This window comes from Apteryx rowi, unplaced genomic scaffold (assembly GCF_003343035.1).
Source record: "Apteryx rowi isolate R43461 unplaced genomic scaffold, aptRow1 scaffold_309, whole genome shotgun sequence".
NCBI classification, from domain to species: Eukaryota; Metazoa; Chordata; class Aves; order Apterygiformes; family Apterygidae; genus Apteryx; species Apteryx rowi.
Window position 1 is genome coordinate 1,008,389 of NW_020449519.1, and position 19,271 is coordinate 1,027,659.

Below are 19,271 nucleotides of genomic sequence, written 5' to 3' on the forward strand. Positions count from 1 at the left end.
ATCATGGTGTTGTTCAATGAGATGAACAGAGTTCTTCTGCATTATCTACATCATTCAATGTGATATTTAAGCATCTGAATTAGGAAAGCCACAGATGTGCCTTTAAGTTCCAACTGAATGTGTCTATTATTTTATAGCATAGCCATGAAAGCTATATCATAGCAAATTTGAATACAAACCATATGGACATATTTGGAACAAACCAAACACACTGTCAAGAATTTACCCATCAAAATATAGTAGAACCAGTTTTCAGATGTATCCCAGAATCTGTCTGGGCCAAAGATACGAGTAATGGAACAAAAGGAAAACGTACGGGACTCTGTGTTCTGATGAGAAAGAATGGCAAAAGGGATATTAAGGGTTTACAGATGTGAAATGTGCTGATTTATCTAAATTAATTTAGACAAAATTGATGCACTTGCTTGTGTGGTTGCTTTTAAAGTGGTTAGAGTGGTCAAAATTGATTTAGTTTAATTGGGTTAAGCTAAAACTGTTTTAGCCACTTTTAAACTGCTTCAGTGTCCAAACAAAGCAGTTGAACCTACTTAGCTAAATGGAATGAGAAGCTGATTTTAAGCAGGAACAATTCCTGTCACACAAAAGTGACAGATAGGTGACAGAGTTAAAAAGAGAGAATGGTAAAGATGAGGTAATAATAAATGGATATTACAGGATAAATGAAAGAACTAAGAAGAGGGGACAAGAGTGAAGGACTGAATACAAATGAAGATAGGATAGGTAAATGCATGGATAAAATAGAAAAGAAGGCAGAATAAAAAGCGGGAAAAAGAAGAGAGGTTTGACTTTAACCTTATTCTTACAGAACAAACAAGAATAGAAGTAGTAAAGAAAAAATAAGGTTTTTATAAATTGTACTTCTAAGTGCAACCATCCATTTCTTCCTCTGGCAAAGCTGCTATTGATTTTTGCCTGACTAAAGATTGAGCCTCTAATTTGGCTCTAAGAGTGGAAATTTGTTCATTCTTGCCATGTACCATCTCAATGAACTATTGTAAGAAAACATGCTTATTATGATCTTTTGCTAAGATGCCAGGTGGTAGCACTTATAACCTCTTGCTATGGGAGTAGAAAGGGGATTTATTTTCATTATTCATGAGGACCATTTTTTAAGGGATAACTAGTAACATGAATGTAGTTCTGAATCAAGTGACATGAAGTGTACTTACTTCTGGGGTTACAAAATGAAATAAGGTGAGGTAGTTATTTAAACTGGCAATTGCTTATAAAATGCAGGTACCCTGTGGCAATAAAAGTTACAAGGACCCAAATTAATTAGCCACATGTTTTTTTATGTTTTGTTATACATGTGTGTATACATATACATATACACACACATATATACATATATAGGTGCCATATAGTTAAAACTGAGTTAATACTGTATAGACAAGATCCAGTCTTACATTCCATTGTAAGCCTCATTTTAAAATCTCATCTGACATTTCAGAAAAATTGATCTTGATTATTAGATCCCTAAGCTTGTTTCTGACCTGATCTGGTATGTGCACACAGAACAATATTATATGAACAAGGCTGCTTTGATTCTGGACTCACGCTTAGACAGCATGATGTATCTTCACTCACAGTATGGAAAATTCATAGCCCTAATAACTTATAGATCATCAAAGGCTGACTATAAATAGAAGGTACAAGAACACCACCACTATTTTATTTGTATTTAATAGTATAAAAGCAAAGTGTGCAAAGAGAGTTATGCCATTAAAATATTAATTTTATTCCACACAGATGGAGTGGATTTGACAGCTTAAGACAAAAGTATTTTGGAGGCAGTGTGCCCTTGCAGATAAAATTTGATTAAAATTCAGGAGATCTGATTCTGTTCCCAGTCCTACCCTGGCTTCCTGAAAGGGCCTTGGAAAAGTCACTTCAGCTATTAATAAAACAAAGATAATGATACCTGCCTCCTTTTGAAGTGCTCTGAGGTCAGGAATTTGGTGAAAAGTATTACTAGTAAAGGGCTGTTGTCTGCAGTGTCTAGAAACTAGCAGGTGAGTGACCCCCATCATCTCTCTCTGCCACTACTATCCCTATGCTTATAACTCGACACAGAGGCTTCAATGTTATCGCAGGGTCAGATCATGCAGGGTGTTAATTTTGTGCCTTATCACCGGTGTACTTTATCCCTAAAAATAGCTTAAGTAACAGAGAGAGAACCCACCAGTCATAAACTTTATTCTCTGTTAAATCAGAGATTAAATAATGGCTTATATGTCTTTCCTCCTTTCTTTTCAAGAAGTGAAGAAAGGATAAAACTCATGCACTGTGCTGATTTTTTTATACATTTTTGTCCTTAGCAGCCATAATAAACAATGTAAGAGACTTGTAATTTCAGCTAGTAAAACATAGCATTTCCCAGAACTGTCTGCTGGTCTGTACATTTCACTGGTAGATAACATACTGTTTACATATATTTTGCATGCTTTTTTTAACACCTGTTTTTGCATGGGAAGGGAGATCACCATAAACTGAAACATTAAGGAGATCATACATTTAACAAAGTAGGAAATTTCAATATCCTTTTCCATGCATTTTGTCTGGGTGATGGATTAAGTTACATTGTAAGATTCAGCTTCAAACATTATCACACACAATTGGCCAGACATAATTAGACAGTCAAGTGTGAGAGTATTAGTCGTCACTCACTAAGCTTTTTCAACTTATGACCTGTACAGATTTCCATAAGGTGAAGGCCAAAACGGACAACAGCATTTTTATTTGACTAGCATTTATGAATTCATGTATTATTATCTAAATATTACCTTTGATTGAGATCTCATTAAAGGTCTCTCTGTCTCATATCAAAATGTCAATAATCCTCCTAAGATGGGAAATGTCATTTAACTAAGGCTGTACTTATTAATCTAATAACTTCAAAAATGATCACCGAAAATGACTTTTTTTCTCATTAGACCCCCATTGTTTAGTTTTTTTCCTTCAAAAAATACTGCACTTTCTTCAGAGATATATTACAATGAAAGCAGAAAATAGTCTCTATTTGAAAGGATAGTTGTCTTCCTGAAGTGAAGAGCTACCATCAAGGAACTCTCTCATCACTATGTGTCTTTTTGGCATAGCATAGCATTCTTTCAAGACATTGGCAGGGCCTTTCCTCCTCTTGGTCTCATAAAATACTCAGTGTAAAAGTGACAGAAGAAAAGAAATAGGATCATCACAGCAAAACTCTCATTGAATTCAAGAGAGACAAGTAGAAACCCAAAGTCTATAGGGAAATGCTTTTTTAACATTACACAACTTCTAGCTAGGTGTAAGTTTATGTCTGGGTATATTCACTTTTCTGGAGATTCTCCAAGCACTTTTGTTTGTGAAGCAGGGATGCTTCCTTCCCTGTAACCACAGCAGAAGTCAATGCTCCAAGCAGGTGATATATCAGTTAGATGTGTCAGGTGACAATCTTTCCAGATGCAGTTTGCCTGTAATGGGAGAAGGGGAAAAGGAATTCTCTTCCTTAGCCACCACCTATGTGATTTTACAGATGCAAGGTAGTAGGCCTTTTCCCTCCTACTGTCTGAAGGAACAAAAATGTTGCAGTCGTCTAGAAAAGTTTTTGTAGGGCTCAGAGTTGACATTCCAAGCTGTGCGTTTAACTGAATTTTTTCTCCCTTTGGTCAAGATTGGCAAGGCTGCATTTATGTAATCTGATATATCTTGTTATTCCTATGTGCTACATGTGTAACAATTACCTTAAGATTACTGTTTGCATCTGCTTCTCCAGAAAACACCAGGAATTCTGCTATTTATTTCCTTTAGTATCCTAGATTACCTGACTTGTTTGAATCACAAAAATGCAGAATACGCCTCAGAAAAAAGTAGCACAGAATGGGCGATACATATGGAATTTTAGGGGTAACAGCTCTAGACAGCAACCGTAATTGGCAAATACTGTGATCAGCTCTGAAGTGACCGGTGCCAGTTGTGATGCTCAGTTACCAACATCATAGCATGAGTTCTGAAGTACAGGGAAGAGGGAAACATGCTCTCTGTGAAAACTAAAGCAGCAAAGCAAGGAGTGCATATGTGAATGCGCTAGACATCAATCCAGTGACTGAGGAGCTTCTCCCTCATCCCTGAAGGGACAGTCATAGCCACACAAAGAGTCTTTCCACAGTGTGACTAGTGCATGGGATTCCACTGTAAGGCCAAGGACAGCCCCTAGGCAGGAACCTCATTACTGGGATGGCACCATGGTTTGCCCTGAAAAGGGTGCCCTGTCCACATTACAAAGTTATTGAAGAGTTATAGTATATACGTGACTTGGCGGTGCTGAACAAAGGTGCAGGTGCAAGCTTGCTCAGATCCTACCATACTGCACTGTGTAATATGTGTTGATGATCTTGCATGTTTTTAGATGGGAGCACCCTCTAGGGTGAGACTGCCTGGTTGGATGCACTGCAAGGCACTGACAGAAATGTGTGCTCTTATGACTTTTACTCTGGTGTGTCACATCAGCTCACTCAGGGAAAATTTGTCCTTGGTGACACCAAATTACAGCATAAGGGCAACAATTATGACCCATTCTTTTGGGTGTTATAACCCTAAGTACTCTTGGAATCATCACAAATACAAGAATGTGCTAAATTTTGCACTTAGAACTCTTACATTAAATGAAAAAACTGTAAAATCTCACATAGTCAATAGAGAGCTCCTTGGCTATGTGTCTGTAGACACTCTTCTGTACAAATTGTTCTAGCAAGGACATGGAATAACTTATGTTCAGTAATTTGCCTCAGGATCCACCTGGTTCAGATGGTAACATAAAACTAAGTGTCTCTTGGCTAAATCCGCCCACTTTTAGTTTAGTTAAATCATGTTCCTTCTGGGACTCTGCCATAAAAATGCAGAAAACATGCAGATCTGGAGATATAAAGAATAATTTTGTACCACTGGAATCTCAATTAAGCTATCAGCTCGCTAGATATATAAATAATGCTAAATGGCAGATAATTCTAGGCCTCTCAGATTTTTAGATACTTTGCCCTTAATATTTCTCCCTATATAAAAGAAACCATAAAATCAGTAATGCACATTTTCAAATGGCACAGATTATACTGTTATCATTATATATTTTGTGATGCAAACTCTTCTCAAACATATATAGTCCCTCAAAACTAAAAGCTTCTTCCTGAAGCTTTTTTTGAAGTGTGGTTTGTTTTTTTTTTTTGTTTTTTTTTTTAAGAATAATCTTTTTGCTATCTGGACCCTAGGTTAGGCACACAATATGGAGGACAACTAAGCAGTAATCTCCAGTGTCTATTTAATATCCAATTCACACATCAAATTTCTCTTTTAAATTTGGAGGGGTGCTTATTTTAAATCTCAGAATTCTATGTCTACTTCTCCTCTTTCTCTCTCTTTGGCCAGAATGCTTTTTTTCTCTTTTATGATTTGTTATCTTTTTCTCTCATAGGAGCAAGAACACAATAGCTATGCATACACAGACAGACAGTTTTAAAGCATGCTAAATTGGCACCATACAATATTCATCTTGCACCCAACAGATCCATGCCACAGATGGATTTTCTAGTTCTAACAGCAATTTTTTACCTAGTCAACATATACACTGTTCTTCTAAAACTAGCCAACCAAATGTAAAAAGCAGGGGAAAAACGTTCCAGTGACTATCATAGTCTGTTGATTTTCTAACCACTAAACAGTATGAAGCAATTAATTAATTTAAGAATTTGTTTCTTAAAAGTATTTAATTTAAAAAATGTAAATTTCTTTTCATATAAAATTATATAAAATACATCTCCTTCTTTGTTATCTATAATAGATTGTATTTAATACTGTGTTCTGAGAAATTACTGTACTTCGTGTCCTCAATGAGTTGTCATGATCATTGTTTCTTTAGTCACTCCCATCTACAGACAGCAGTCTCAAAAGGTCCAGTAGGGCTCAGCAAGGCTCTGGAAGACCTGGGAAAGCAGAGTTCTCAGACAGAATCTTTAATGGGGTGGGAAAGGCTGACTGATGCTGTCAGGGAGAAGTTGATAAAACAATTCATTTACATAAGCTCATTTACGTATACTAGGACTAACTTTCACATGAAAATAGAATGATTACAAATGAAGTCCCAACCACTTTTTATGTATTTTTTTTCTTTCTAACCTTAGCAGAGTTAGGACTCTCGAGTGGGTAGTTGGATATTTCTGGATAGCACTAAACAGTGCTGAATATTTCTGGATAACCAGACCTCAAGCTTTGAAATTCAAGTTTTAAACAAAATGGATAGTTTTACATGTGTACACAGAGCATGTCAAGACATCTTTTGTAGTTTAGCCAGGTACAAGGTGTCAGCATACACACAGCCAACCTTATGTTCTGCACAGCTTGCGCACGTTTTATAAATCCCTTTTTCAGATGCAATTGACCTCCACTGCTAGCCTCACATATCTTCAGGATATTCGCCTTTTCCTTCAGGTCATTTTCTCAGTCCTCTAAACTTCTTCCTACTTCTAGCTCAGTATGAGACTTATAACCAATCTTTCAGCTTATTTACCTTACTCTTAAATATAAAGTATTGTTGGCTTTAACTTTCCTCACAACATTCCCCTTATCATTAACAACAGAATTACAAGATCAGGATGAGGACTAAAATTTCAGTTTCATTTAAATACAGATACTTCTCACTTTGTGTGCAAAAAAAATCATATTTTTCCTATATCCTTGACATTTCTTTTAAGAACAACTAACAATAACAGCATTAACAAGATGAACATACATCACAATTATGTTATGATAATATGAATGAAATACTGTAATGAACTCTTAATCATTACTTAGTACATTACAAATTTCATATGGAGAAAATAATACCTTACCTATATAATGAGTAATATTGTACTAGGACTAATATAGTTGTAAGTTAATTATACACTGTGTAGCTGATTTAGTTGCATTTAGCTAAGGAGCTGTTCTGAGCTCACTGCAGATTAGTTATGTCTTTAGGCATATACTCTCATTTATAACTATCACTTGTGACAGTAGCTGCTGGCTAGGCTGCTTTGTAATCAATTCCTTTACAAAAACAAAAGCAAAAAAAAAAAGCCAAATCCAGCAAAATCTCTGAACATCCCAGAGGTTTCACAAGACTCAAAATCTCTACTGGCTGAGGTAAACACTAGAAGAGTGCAGGTTTTATTTTATTGCGTTTCTGCCCACAAAACACCTTTTACAGTATCTGCTTAGTAAAATTATAATGCCTCATTGTATTTTATTTAATATAATTATCTCTGTCAATCACAAAATGTAACATAAATGCCCTCAGAACTATTCTATAAATAGTTGTATTTTCCAAATCCCTTGTAAACTAAAGACAAGGATTTAGGTAAGTGCCAAAGACTTTCCCAATGATTTTTCTTAAAGTTTTTACTGACTATAGGAAACAAGTCCCTTTCTAGTCTTTGATTCTACATCAGATGAATAATTTTGCATGACAGAAATGGGTAATAAGTGATAGCAAGTGCATGAGCTATTCATAAATCTAAAACAAGGGAGTCTTTCTCTCTCTGTTCAAGGTGTTCACCATCGTTCTAACCTCGTCATAAAAAGTTAAATGAAGAAGAGCCTCAAATACCTAATATGCCAAAATAAAAATGAATCTATGTAGGAAAATAAGAGAGGAAGAGGAAGGTAAAAAGTTAGACACACTATACTCTTACATGTCTATACTCTTTTACAACTTTGGGGGTTTCATTGCAATTAACTGCTAGCATAAAGAACAGAAAAAGGTTGTGTCAACATTAACATTTTGATTTGCAGAAACAGTGAAATTTTAAGGCAAATCTCCCAATTGTCCCCATTTCCTGTAATTGTGTTTGCAGAGAAAATTTGATTCATTTGAGCTGATTCCTTCTGTAGGAAACACATTTAGTGTGTGCCTAAGTGTTCTTCCCAAAATACGGGGACACACAAGCTCAAATCAATGACTAGTCTTTTAGGTAACTTTGAGACAAGTGTGTGCCAGGAGAGTTCAGCCCAGGGGAACTGACTTTATCCAGTCTGAAATAAAACTCCCAGATTACATGTTGTGTAGACGTGTGAGCTTCAGTCTCAATTGCTTCAATGTACTGCTATACTCCTACTGAGCCAAATTACTTGCTAATGTGAATGTAGCCAAAAGAACTGGAGTTTCACTGATCCTGATAAAAAACCTACAGTGAATCCATCTCAGTCCTCAGTAATCTCTCTGTGAGAAAAGGGAAACTGCACATACAATTCTCAACCTATCATCTATATGATATACATTTTTTTAGGATGCACTCACATTTTATCAATGTTAGGAAAATGAAGAAAAAGGGGAAAAAAATCTTTCAGATAAGATAAATAGACAGTAGGAATAATCTAAATCCTTAGAATTTCTTTATACTTGTATAAAACATGAGAAAAGGTATCTCAGAAAACTAAAATTTTTTGTAGTGGTAAGTTTCACTAAGTATTAGAGTAAAGGTGCACCTTCAGCTCTTCACTTGAATGTACCTTACCCATTACATGCAGCACAGTGCAGGTCTCTTGCTATCCTGATCCACATTATGAAAGGCAGAAGGTTTTGCTGGCAAGAGGGGTGACAAGGTAAACTAAATCCACAGCTGTGAAAGAAAACAAGCTAGCCTGAAGCGCTGACATCAGTGTCGCAATATAGGTATTCCTGACTCAGTATTCCCAGCTACAGAATTCACATTCTGCATGCCCAGGGAAACATCATCCCACAGCAGAGAAGGGAAACCTTCAGAAAGGCTCTTATTGCTCCTTATCTGTGAACATCTACTACAGCTGCAGCTTTCCAAGGCATGTGGTATGTGTTTGTGCTTTCATGCCATAAGAAAAAAATAACCGCGTCAAATGAAAAACCTGTATCACCCTTATTTGTCATATTTTACGCCCAAAATGTCTGCAGAAGAATTTCAATAGCAATAAAAGCTGAAAAGAGTAAACATGATTCAAACACGTAAACTGCAAAAATCTGTAAGAATGACTACTTTCATAAAAGATTAGTAATGTTTGGCGATTATATGGTAACAAGGAAACTATAGATCAAACTACCAGCAACTTGTGGATAAGACAATATTTAAAACCTGGGATTGGATCTATCTGAAGAGACCCCTTCTCCAAGACAGGAAAAGTCTCTTCACAGATGCAGCAACCACTCCTACAGAATTGGCTGCAGGATTGAGGCTTATGCTATCATACACCCAATATCAATACGGTTCTTTTGAAATTATATTTACATTCATACATGGATGAACTGTTCACTCTCTTAACACTTTTGGAGGAAAAAGAAGAGTTTTGGATTACAGCGATAATATCGGTTATTATGTAATGTTCTCTCTCTCGCTGGCACAGAAATAATACAATATATAACAGCACACCATTAGCACATTCAGAGTGATGATTATGATTCACCAAATCATTTAAGCATGTGCTTTTGTTCATATTAGTTCAGCAAACCAATAAACATGATTTTCAGTTATGTATACACACAAATCTCACTATAATTGACTATCTTACAGCAAATGCCCAGATTCAAACATGTGCACTTGTCCAGTCATATTAATGAGATTGCAGAAAATGGTTAAAAAATTTACCGTGTGTTTAACTACTTTGCTAGATCAGGAGTGTTTAAACACATACTCAAATGTCACGTTGAATTAGTATAAAGATGAAAGCGCACTGAACCAGGGCCTAAATAGCTAATTTCCACAGGAGGTTTTCACACATTGTTAGAAAAAATTCCCTCTGACCACTACAAATGCAAAACGCTGTGAGGCTTTGGAACTTCAAAATATATGGTTACTGMAAACCCTGAAATCATTCCCTTCTGTAAATAATATACCATAATAAAGTAATTGTTTGTAGAAATCAGGATATTCTGAAATAAAGTAGATGAAAAAGAAGACTATGGGACCACATTGTCAGCTAGAGGAACAAGCCTACTTAGACTCTGACATTTGTGAGTAAAAATTCTGATAACAAAAGCTTCTATTCATGCCAATGAAATGTTCTTTTAAGAAACAAGCCAACAATAACAAATTATTTTAGGTAAGATTTTTCTTCCAGTTATGCAACAAAGAATTAGAAAGATGTAATGGAAGTGGAGGTTGATGACAGAGTATAGCGATGGGGAAGCAGACCCATAACAAGTTCAAATTTATGATTATGAGAATTAAGTAGACATATTTTCTCCCACTGGCAGAATAAGAGGCTCTTAGTGACTGGTTAAGGCTGAAGGATATTAAATCATGACCATGCAAATATCTATTTGATAGTGCACTTGGATAGTAATATATTAGGTGTCATAAAAGTACACTTGTCTTTGTCATGGACCTTTGCTACTTTCTGATAATTCTGCAGAGAACACATACTGAGTACAGTAGTACTAGGATGAAAGAGGTCTCCCCTCTGACAACTGCTTTTTTTAAAACAGCACTTAATACTGCCTTGTTTCTTAAAGAACTTAGAGAAAATTTCAAGTCACATTCAACAATCTTCATTGCCTTAACTATACACGCTTGCAAAAAACATTGTTGTAGATCATCCAAATCAGAATATCACCACATTGCTATGAAATCAATATCACATACTGTAAAAACTGAATGGAAGGCTGAGGTATTCTACTTGTATGAGTTCTGTTTTGGCATTAAAATTCTGTATCTGTTTATGTTACAAAAAATCATATTCAACTAGTGGCAGTTTCTGAATTGCCATGTACATGTTAATCAAATGGACAAAAACAACAGATGGAACAGGAATCTGGTTATCACAGTTCTCTTCCAGGTAACTGTCTTAATTATTGTCCTAGACTGTCACACTCCTTTTTGTTTCTCCAATACATTTTTGTGTATGTCTTTGCATATGCATTCAAAGTTTCAGCTGAATGGAAGATAATTGTATAAATCCTGTCCTGGTGAATAGAGAGATCGGACATGTTTTCCCCACATTACGTACCTTGTGAAAATGAAAAAGTCTGCATAACACTAGCTATAGCCTTATGTTTTCTGAGRAGCATGATTCTGTCAACAAGGACTCTTCGAAGAACATATGCAGAAGAGCACCAATAGTAAAAATTTCAAGTAAGCTTAAACTAATATATGCATACGGCTGATCAAGGGCGAAGCAAATCAGGATCTACAAAGAAAGTAAGCCTCTAAGGTATTCTGCTATTATCCTAGGAGATAGAAGCCCTTGCAGTCCTTTTGGCCTGACCATTAGGCGACATTCATAAGTATGAGTAGAGAAGATCCATATGTTCTTTACACATAAAACAGTTACATAATCTGATCAAAAGTAAGAGAAAAGTTAGTTCAAAATTCAGATGGGATCTGGCTGAAAATTCAGATGGAATCTGGTCCAGCAGGAACAAAATTGAGATGGAAATCAGTAAGTCCCACAACTAGTCATTTATACAGAACATTTTTAATTAAACATAAGAACATACAGTGGTTGCTAATATAATCTCTACAGCTGCCATCTGTAAATACCTATTATTACTATAGCATTTGGTTTACTCCTAAACCTTGAATACTGCAACAACACCAATGAGAATTGCTATTATTACAGAATAGTATCTTTACTGTTTTATATAGGGAAAGACAGACTATGTCTTCAGCTACTATTTCAGCTACTGTCTCAAAATCAATTTCAGTGATGTTTCATTCTGTACAAACCTGTACTAAAATACAATGCAGATGTTTGCAAGTTTAGTTTATTATGCTCCAACACTCTAATTACAGCACTGCAAGAGGCTAAGTAGCATATGCTCTGTAATACCCTATGCGGTTACAACAATTTAAATTATAGTTAAAGAGAACTGTTAATAGTTTATCTCCTATTAACAACAGATAAACTTATGATTGGTTTAAAAGCCAAAAATAATAAAGAAAACACAGGAAGAAAATCTTCACGATAACAGGTTTTTAGTGCTGATTCATGTTCACCTAGTTTGGCTCCATAAAGGGTAAACTCTAAACTAATTCAGTGGAAGAACAGTAAGTTCAAAATTATGCTTGATTCTGGAAAACCTACTTTAGGACTCTTGTCTTAACAGCAATGCTTATCTATGCTTAAGTTCTTTCAGCACTGTTACCCAGAAAATGGAAAATAACATATAGGGCCATGAATAGCTATAAAGTAAGTCAAGGGGAGATAGATGAATTGTTCAGTTTACACATTATTATTAGCCCTTTTGAGATCAGTCATATTAGTATAATTAAAACATATTTTTCTCTTAAATACTTTTATATTTTCAAGCTGTTTATATAATAAACGTAAAAAATCAGGTTCTAGCAAAATTGGCTGCTGCAGAATGATGCATGTTACTCAGCTGTGCCTTTGATTTGGCCTAGAGCTGTTTGCTCCAACCAAGAATCTTATCAGGAGTCAAAGGACGCATCTATCTTCAGGAATTAGAATTGATCATTGTGAAATATCAAATAACAAAGAGATGGTTTAAAGGACTCCATTATAATTTTTGCCTTATTTCTCTGATCTTTATTTCTCCAAAGAATGTGCAGCAGTTACAGTGCTGCTAGTACTTTCAGACTTTGAAAATGAGGACGTTCTGGCCAATTGTCCAGGAACTTTGACTGACTGATCCAAAAGTAACTGAGTTACAAAAAAGACTACAAAAAGATTACAAAAAGAGTATGAGTGAATTTCTTATCCTTTTAGCATTGTATCAGTGAATAGCTTTTCCCTTAGTTCATACTATTTGTATGCATGTTTAACTGTCCATGTATGCACATTCACCCACCAATAATGCTAAGTAAGTGCGACCTCAGAGAAAATAGCATAAGTTATATCGTTTCATCCATGGGGAAAAAGGCTAACCATGGCAATTACTATCAGAAGCTGAATGTCATATATCAAAAGCTATGTCCACATGCACACACATACACGCTCATGCACACTCACTTCAAGTATATTTTTTATACTCTCAGCAATTTTGCTAAATGATGTGACATGACTGAATTTCCATTCCTGGGTCAACTAGAGAAATTCATTGCAAGCCCACTGGACAGAATACAGGGTCTGTGATACCATATAAACACAAATATAAYTGAGCTCTCTATTTGACAGTCACTCTGATAACATCAATCTAGTGCCTGAATGTATGACTATCAAGGTAGGTTGTGCAGTTTATGGAGAAAAGGACTACTTTTTATTTTGTCCAAAATCTGACAGTAATATTTGTATTTCAGTAGTCTCTTTCTGATAGTTGGCCTGATACTTCCTGTCAGTATCATGCCTGCTTATCTTTCCTCTAATGTTACTGGTTATGTTTGGCCAGCTCACAGCATCTGTGACTTTCCAAGGCAAGCTTCTATTTTCAGATGGTCCTACTATATTCTTGATTTTTTTTTTTCTCAGCAAAAATCAGTTGATTGCTTTTATATGTGTTCTTCTTGGATATTTAGCTTGTTTCAGTGATTCCAGTAATATCAGGAAGCAGATGGGACTTCTCTCCTGGTATCTTGCCATCCTGACAGAATGATGGATGTGAGCACTTGAAAATCTTTATCTTATTCTACTTCGCTCTTAGATGTTTTCTAGCTCACGCTTGGAAACTGACACACAGCTTGGCTGATGCTTTGTATGGTTTTTCTGTGCTCTGTGCTTCCATCAGGTTGAACATCTCATATACTCAGTCGTTTACTGAATCTCAACTTTTCTTGCTCGTTTTCCTGTACTTATATACTGTATAGTACATATCTCAGAGTAGAAAAATGTTTTTTCTTGTCTTGAACATATTAACCAAACTTTTCACATACTCAAACTATTATAAAGCATTCCTTCTCAATTGAGTGCATCATTATTTTGCTGATGATGGAAATCCTTATATGAAAGCAATGGCTGACAGAGATCTGGTATTGGTCCCACCTCACTGACGTCATGTTGTGTAATAACATTTTTGTCCCTTTGTACTGAAACTTGAGTTATTTGATCATCAAGTCTTCACTGTTTGGAACACTCATCACACTGAATTAAAAATAATCAGGCCTCATTTTCATAGTCACATATGATAGATCACATATTTCAAAGGCTTGAAAGAAATGTTGGTCATTATTTTACAAATTGGGCAGATCCTCACTTACTTAGTATCTTCAGATTTTGACAGTGCTTTAGCCTTTTGGTTCAAGATACAACTTCGAGGAAGGAAGTATTCCTGGAACAGATTTCTGGGCACGTGGGGAGTATAATGAATGGGAACAGTCAGCATGGATTTACCACATCAGGGTGCCACAAGGGTCATTGCCTGTCCCATTGCCCCAGCGAGGGAGCCAGGCAGGCCAGGGGGACAGGCCCAGCTCTGGGCATTGGGCACCTCTGTGGGAAAGGGGCCAAGGCCAGGCCTGGACCTCAGTCACAGGTTGGGGTCTGCATTGGGCCCAGCAAGGTTAACCAGGGTCAGACACAACCCCGCGATGGCTAGGCAGGGTCTTGGTTACAGGGCCAGGCTAAGACTGGGCTGAGCAGTCGATCCGCAGGTCGGGATCAGGCCCATGGCTGGGCAGGGGCAGTGCCGTGGTGGAGCTGGAGACAGGTACGGCTATGGCTCAGGACAGGGACTGCAATGGCATCACTGGGGCAGGGATTGATGGCCCAGACCTGGGCTGAAATGGTCTGGATTGATGGAAAATAGATGGGTAAAAAAGACTGGTTGGAGGATCAGGCTCAGAGACAGCTTCAGATGGATCTAATAGCCTGCCAAGATCATCGAAGAAGTTATCAAGAACACAGAGCCAGCCTTTTCACAGTGGCACATCATGGCATGGTAAGAGATAAAGAGTGTAGCATTGAAACAAGAGAAATTCACAATGGATATAAGGAGAAACTTCTTCACCATAAGGACAGTCAAGCACTGGAACAGTTTGCCCAGAGAGGTTGTGCAGTCTCCATGCTTGGAGGTTTTCAAGACCCRAATGGATAACGCCCTGATCAACCTGGTCTGCCTCCTAGCTGACCCTGCTTGGAGCAGGAGATTGGATTAGAGTCCTCCTGTGAACCCTTCCAGCATGAATTATGGTCTTAAGCCAGCAAGAGTCTCACGTCTATCACTGCTTTATCTAGTTTTTATTTAGATTTACTCCTTTGGCCTTTTTAGGCAGACATTAAGATTATGTTTGTTGTCAAATACAATTTCTGCCATACTGTTTCAAAATCCACACAGCAGATTCTATTCATAATGCAATAGAGACTGTGCTTATTATTTGGCATAAACCTATGAAGTGATGTGAAGTATTTTGTAGAATACCATTAGCATTCACAGTGCTTCAGAGAAAGTATAAAAATTAAAAGAGGATGTAATTCAAGGATAGTAAGGTTCTACACGTAGGTAGGAAGAATCAGCTATGCAAAACCCAAATGAGATACACAGTAGTGGTTCTTCAGAAAAGTATATGGAATTAACAATGGATCACAAGTCAAACATGAATAAAAAAATCATKCTAACGTTAAGAAGGCAAATTTCACATAATTTTTTGCAATAAAAGGTATCATCTRCAAGGCACAGAAATTAATTCCTCTTTTCTACTTAGTGCTGATAAGACATTAAATGCACTATTGTGTCTAACTGGGAGCACTACAATTCCAGAGAGATATGGATCACAGGGAGTAACTGGATTGAATTCTCATGTTTTAACTAAACCCACATAAAAGCAAAACATATGATCAGATGTCTAGAAAACATGATCTGTGAGAAAAGGTTAAAGAAATTGGGGTTAGTTAGGCTACAGAACACAAGACAGGCAAGATCTGATCAGCCTTCTAGGAGAAAATAGGTATTTTAACAGGGGAATAGAAAAAATGGTTTACCTTATCCACTCTGTATAGGACAAGATGTTCTGGGGCTAGGCTACACCAAGACAATTTGGATTAGATGTGACAAAAAATTTTGAGAGTAAGGACAACAAAATAACACAGAAGGCCTTTGCAGACAAATAGAGGAATTTCCTTCATTGGGGGTTTCTAGAGACAAACTAGACAAATACCTATCAGAAATGAGGCAGGTGTCACTGACACTACCTTAGGGAGAGGAACGAATAGGTGACTTTCTGAGGTCCTTCAAGTACTATTTTCTATGAGTCTATGAATAACACAATCTACAATAACAATCCTTTTGATTTCTCTTAATATAAACTTGCAGGTGGCACTTATATTTCTCTGCTATAGACTTGACCCAAGTTGCATTCTCAGTTATCAGTAACTACACACTGGTGTCCAAGACAGCGGGAGATAGTGGCTTTCCCTATTCAGTAGCACTTGCCAAAGTTCGTATTAGGCATCACGTATTGAAAACAGTTTTGCTTTCGTTAAATTAAGTTTACTTCAGTCCTAGGCACTTGGTAACTCATTTTGAGTACTTTGTCTATTTGCATAGATGTAAACATTCTGTCTTGCTTTTCAAGAATTACCATGAATGCTACCTAATATGTGAATTACATAATTTTAACAAGTCTAAATTCCAATTTCTGAATTTTTCCATTTGCTTTGTCTCATTACTTACTTCACTGAAATTGAGACAACCATTTTGTACATCTCTGTGTGCAATAAACTTGACAGAAATCTTACTCCTTCAAAAATATGATCTTAACAATTTAAGAAGCTGAAGGAAATGTATTGTCTATTGCTGGCACCATTTTGTGCTGCTCACATTTCTGTTATGTGAAAAAATCGTACGTTTAGTGTGATTAAATTCATGTATTCACGTTTTAAGTGAAAACAGAGTTTTCTGGTTGCCTATAGAGCCTGCAATGTTAGCCTATTTTACCTGGGTATTCTGCAAGTACATTAGTGTCCTTAAGAGTATTATGATCTTGCCACTGCATAATTTCAGTGCAACTTTTCCTGAATGCAATTCTGTTTCCTTCTCTTGAATAACGCTAAAGAATTCTTTGAAGCCTAGCACATTCACAGATGTCCCACTATCTATCTGGCATTCAATTTCCTGTTTCTGTGCTGTGCCTTTACATGTGTGCTCCTCTACATTTCATAAACCGTTTAAATTGCCCTGTAATAATATACAGGTGTAAAATCTCACACCTCATCCCTCTCACCTTTTGCTTGTTTCCTCAGTGTAATATATTTTCTTTCCTTGTCTGTAAGCTTTAGCATCAACACTCTCTTTTGACAAAGTCACAGAATATGTCCCCCCGCACAGGGCATTGCCATTATCATGATATTTTTCCTATAACCTATAAACTATTCCTTTGCAAATCAAGTTAATAAACAGGAAACACAGTGCACTAGCTTTGGTGCATATATTTTGCATTTATATACTTTCCTATCCTAATTTCTGTAATTTCTATTGCATCTAGTTATTCTCTGCACTTGTTTTGAACAATGGAAGCTAATAAATCTGATAACACAAGCAAAAGAAAATACAATTTCTTATTACTTAAATATCTTAACCATGGGAAGACCTAACTTTTTTTTTTTTTTTTTTTTAAACATTTAGAACTACGCAGTAGAGGAAGCCAAATTACATTTATAAGGACTAGACTCTCTCTGCATGCTGCATATCCACACTATACCAAAACTGTAGAATTACAAACAATATTATGTAAAAGTTTCATCAAGAATACCTACAACCATCTAAAGTTGTGGCAGAACCTTGTTAAGGCTGAAGTACAAAGATCAAGTAAATTAACAAAGCCTTAATTTCCCTGGATTTACAGTGAGTATGTAGTACTTTCTATTAAAACACTTTCTATAGCATTTTGAAACACTGGACTGCAGAATTAAATATATAATATATGGATTCTTGTAATGTACAAGGTAAATGGAGCAAGTTTGTTTTAGAACAGCCAGAGCTAGCTATTGGAGGGCACGTTCCCATGTTAATTAGACTGCAGTTACGTCCGAATTATAAATTCAATTTGTGAACCATTCGATATGTTAAATTTGGTCCTCATTATGGTCCCCTTCTGATTGTGTTTGAAAGTGCATCCACAGTAAAAGACTACAGGAGAGGCAGACTGGACAACCCCTGATTCCTCTCATATGGGCAGTGTGGATAGCAGATGAAATTATGGGAAACCATAGAGAAGCACAAGCTGAAAATGCAGTTCCTAAGAGCTGAAAAGCTTCTTAAACCCTGTATCCKCATGATTTAGTCTAACTGTGACTATCCACCTATGGACAGAASCAAGAAGATACCTGGGGTATTCTTCATTTTATTATTTAAAACTGCCCTGAAGAAATAAAGAACACCACTGTTCCTTTAAACAGTTCTCAATATGTGAATACTAACAGAGAAGGTTACTTAGAGTTCTCATTAAGTGATTATTTTTCCTTTATATATTTTTTAGGATCTTTATAATGACAATTTAAATTTAGTGTTATGGCTGCTCATAAGCTGTTAGGAACAACACGAATATCTTCTTTATACCTGGGAAGGTAGAAGATCCTGGAAAGTAATTTTGGTTTTGAATGTAAGTAAATTTATGTAAATTGCTGTCAGTCATCTATGTATTCATTTCACTAGCAAAATAACATTATAGATGATCTGTAGCCAACCATTCTTCACTAACACTTGCAAAACAAATATTTATTCAGAACGGGGAAAAAAAACACTTAAGGATAAGCATAAGTCTTACCACGCCAATTGAAAAGTAGTTATTGATGATGTTGTAAGGCACTGGGTCTCCTTTCTCATCTTTATCGTTGGGTATCACTTCAAATTTCCACCTGTCCAGCAAGATTTCTGTGCTGTTCTCAATGTCTTTTAAGATCTTCATCAAATTCTCACCTTCATAACCTAGCAAAAGGTGAAGATGGTGATTTTGACCAGACATGATAAAAGTTTTATTCAGTTTTCTTTCTTTTTCTTGGTGACTGGAAAAATGAAAACTATGCATATAAAACCTGAAAAGCAGGATTGTGTTTTCAAGTACTGATGATTTTCCAGCATCTGTCGTTAAAGGAATACAAATACAGAGCTGACTTCTGCACTGTAAATTTAGAATAACTGTACAGATTTCACTGGGCATGGAATTCATACTGATACTGGAGAAAATAATCTGATCTCCTAAACTTGCCATTCCCTCGAATTTTCAAAATGATTATACCAGTTATCCAAAGACTTGAAGTCATATTTTGTATAAAATTCTTGATATAAACTGAGTCTTAATATTTAATGTCTTTAATTTCAAAATTTATGCAAAAAGACATACAGAATCCTAGATTTGTGTCTAATGAAAGTCTGACAATAG

General features: G+C 36.2%; 1 protein-coding gene across 1 annotated transcript in view; it reads right to left on the reverse strand.

The window, feature by feature from the left end:
* Positions 1 to 19,271, reverse strand: part of DGKB (diacylglycerol kinase beta) — a gene marked incomplete at its 5' end in the record, with an annotated part of 289,302 nt that overhangs the window by 193,334 nt on the left and 76,697 nt on the right. The window contains one exon of the mRNA XM_026070300.1: positions 18,657 to 18,817. Coding sequence (XP_025926085.1) covers positions 18,657 to 18,817 — 161 coding nt within the window. The remainder of the gene's footprint in view (positions 1 to 18,656; positions 18,818 to 19,271) is intronic.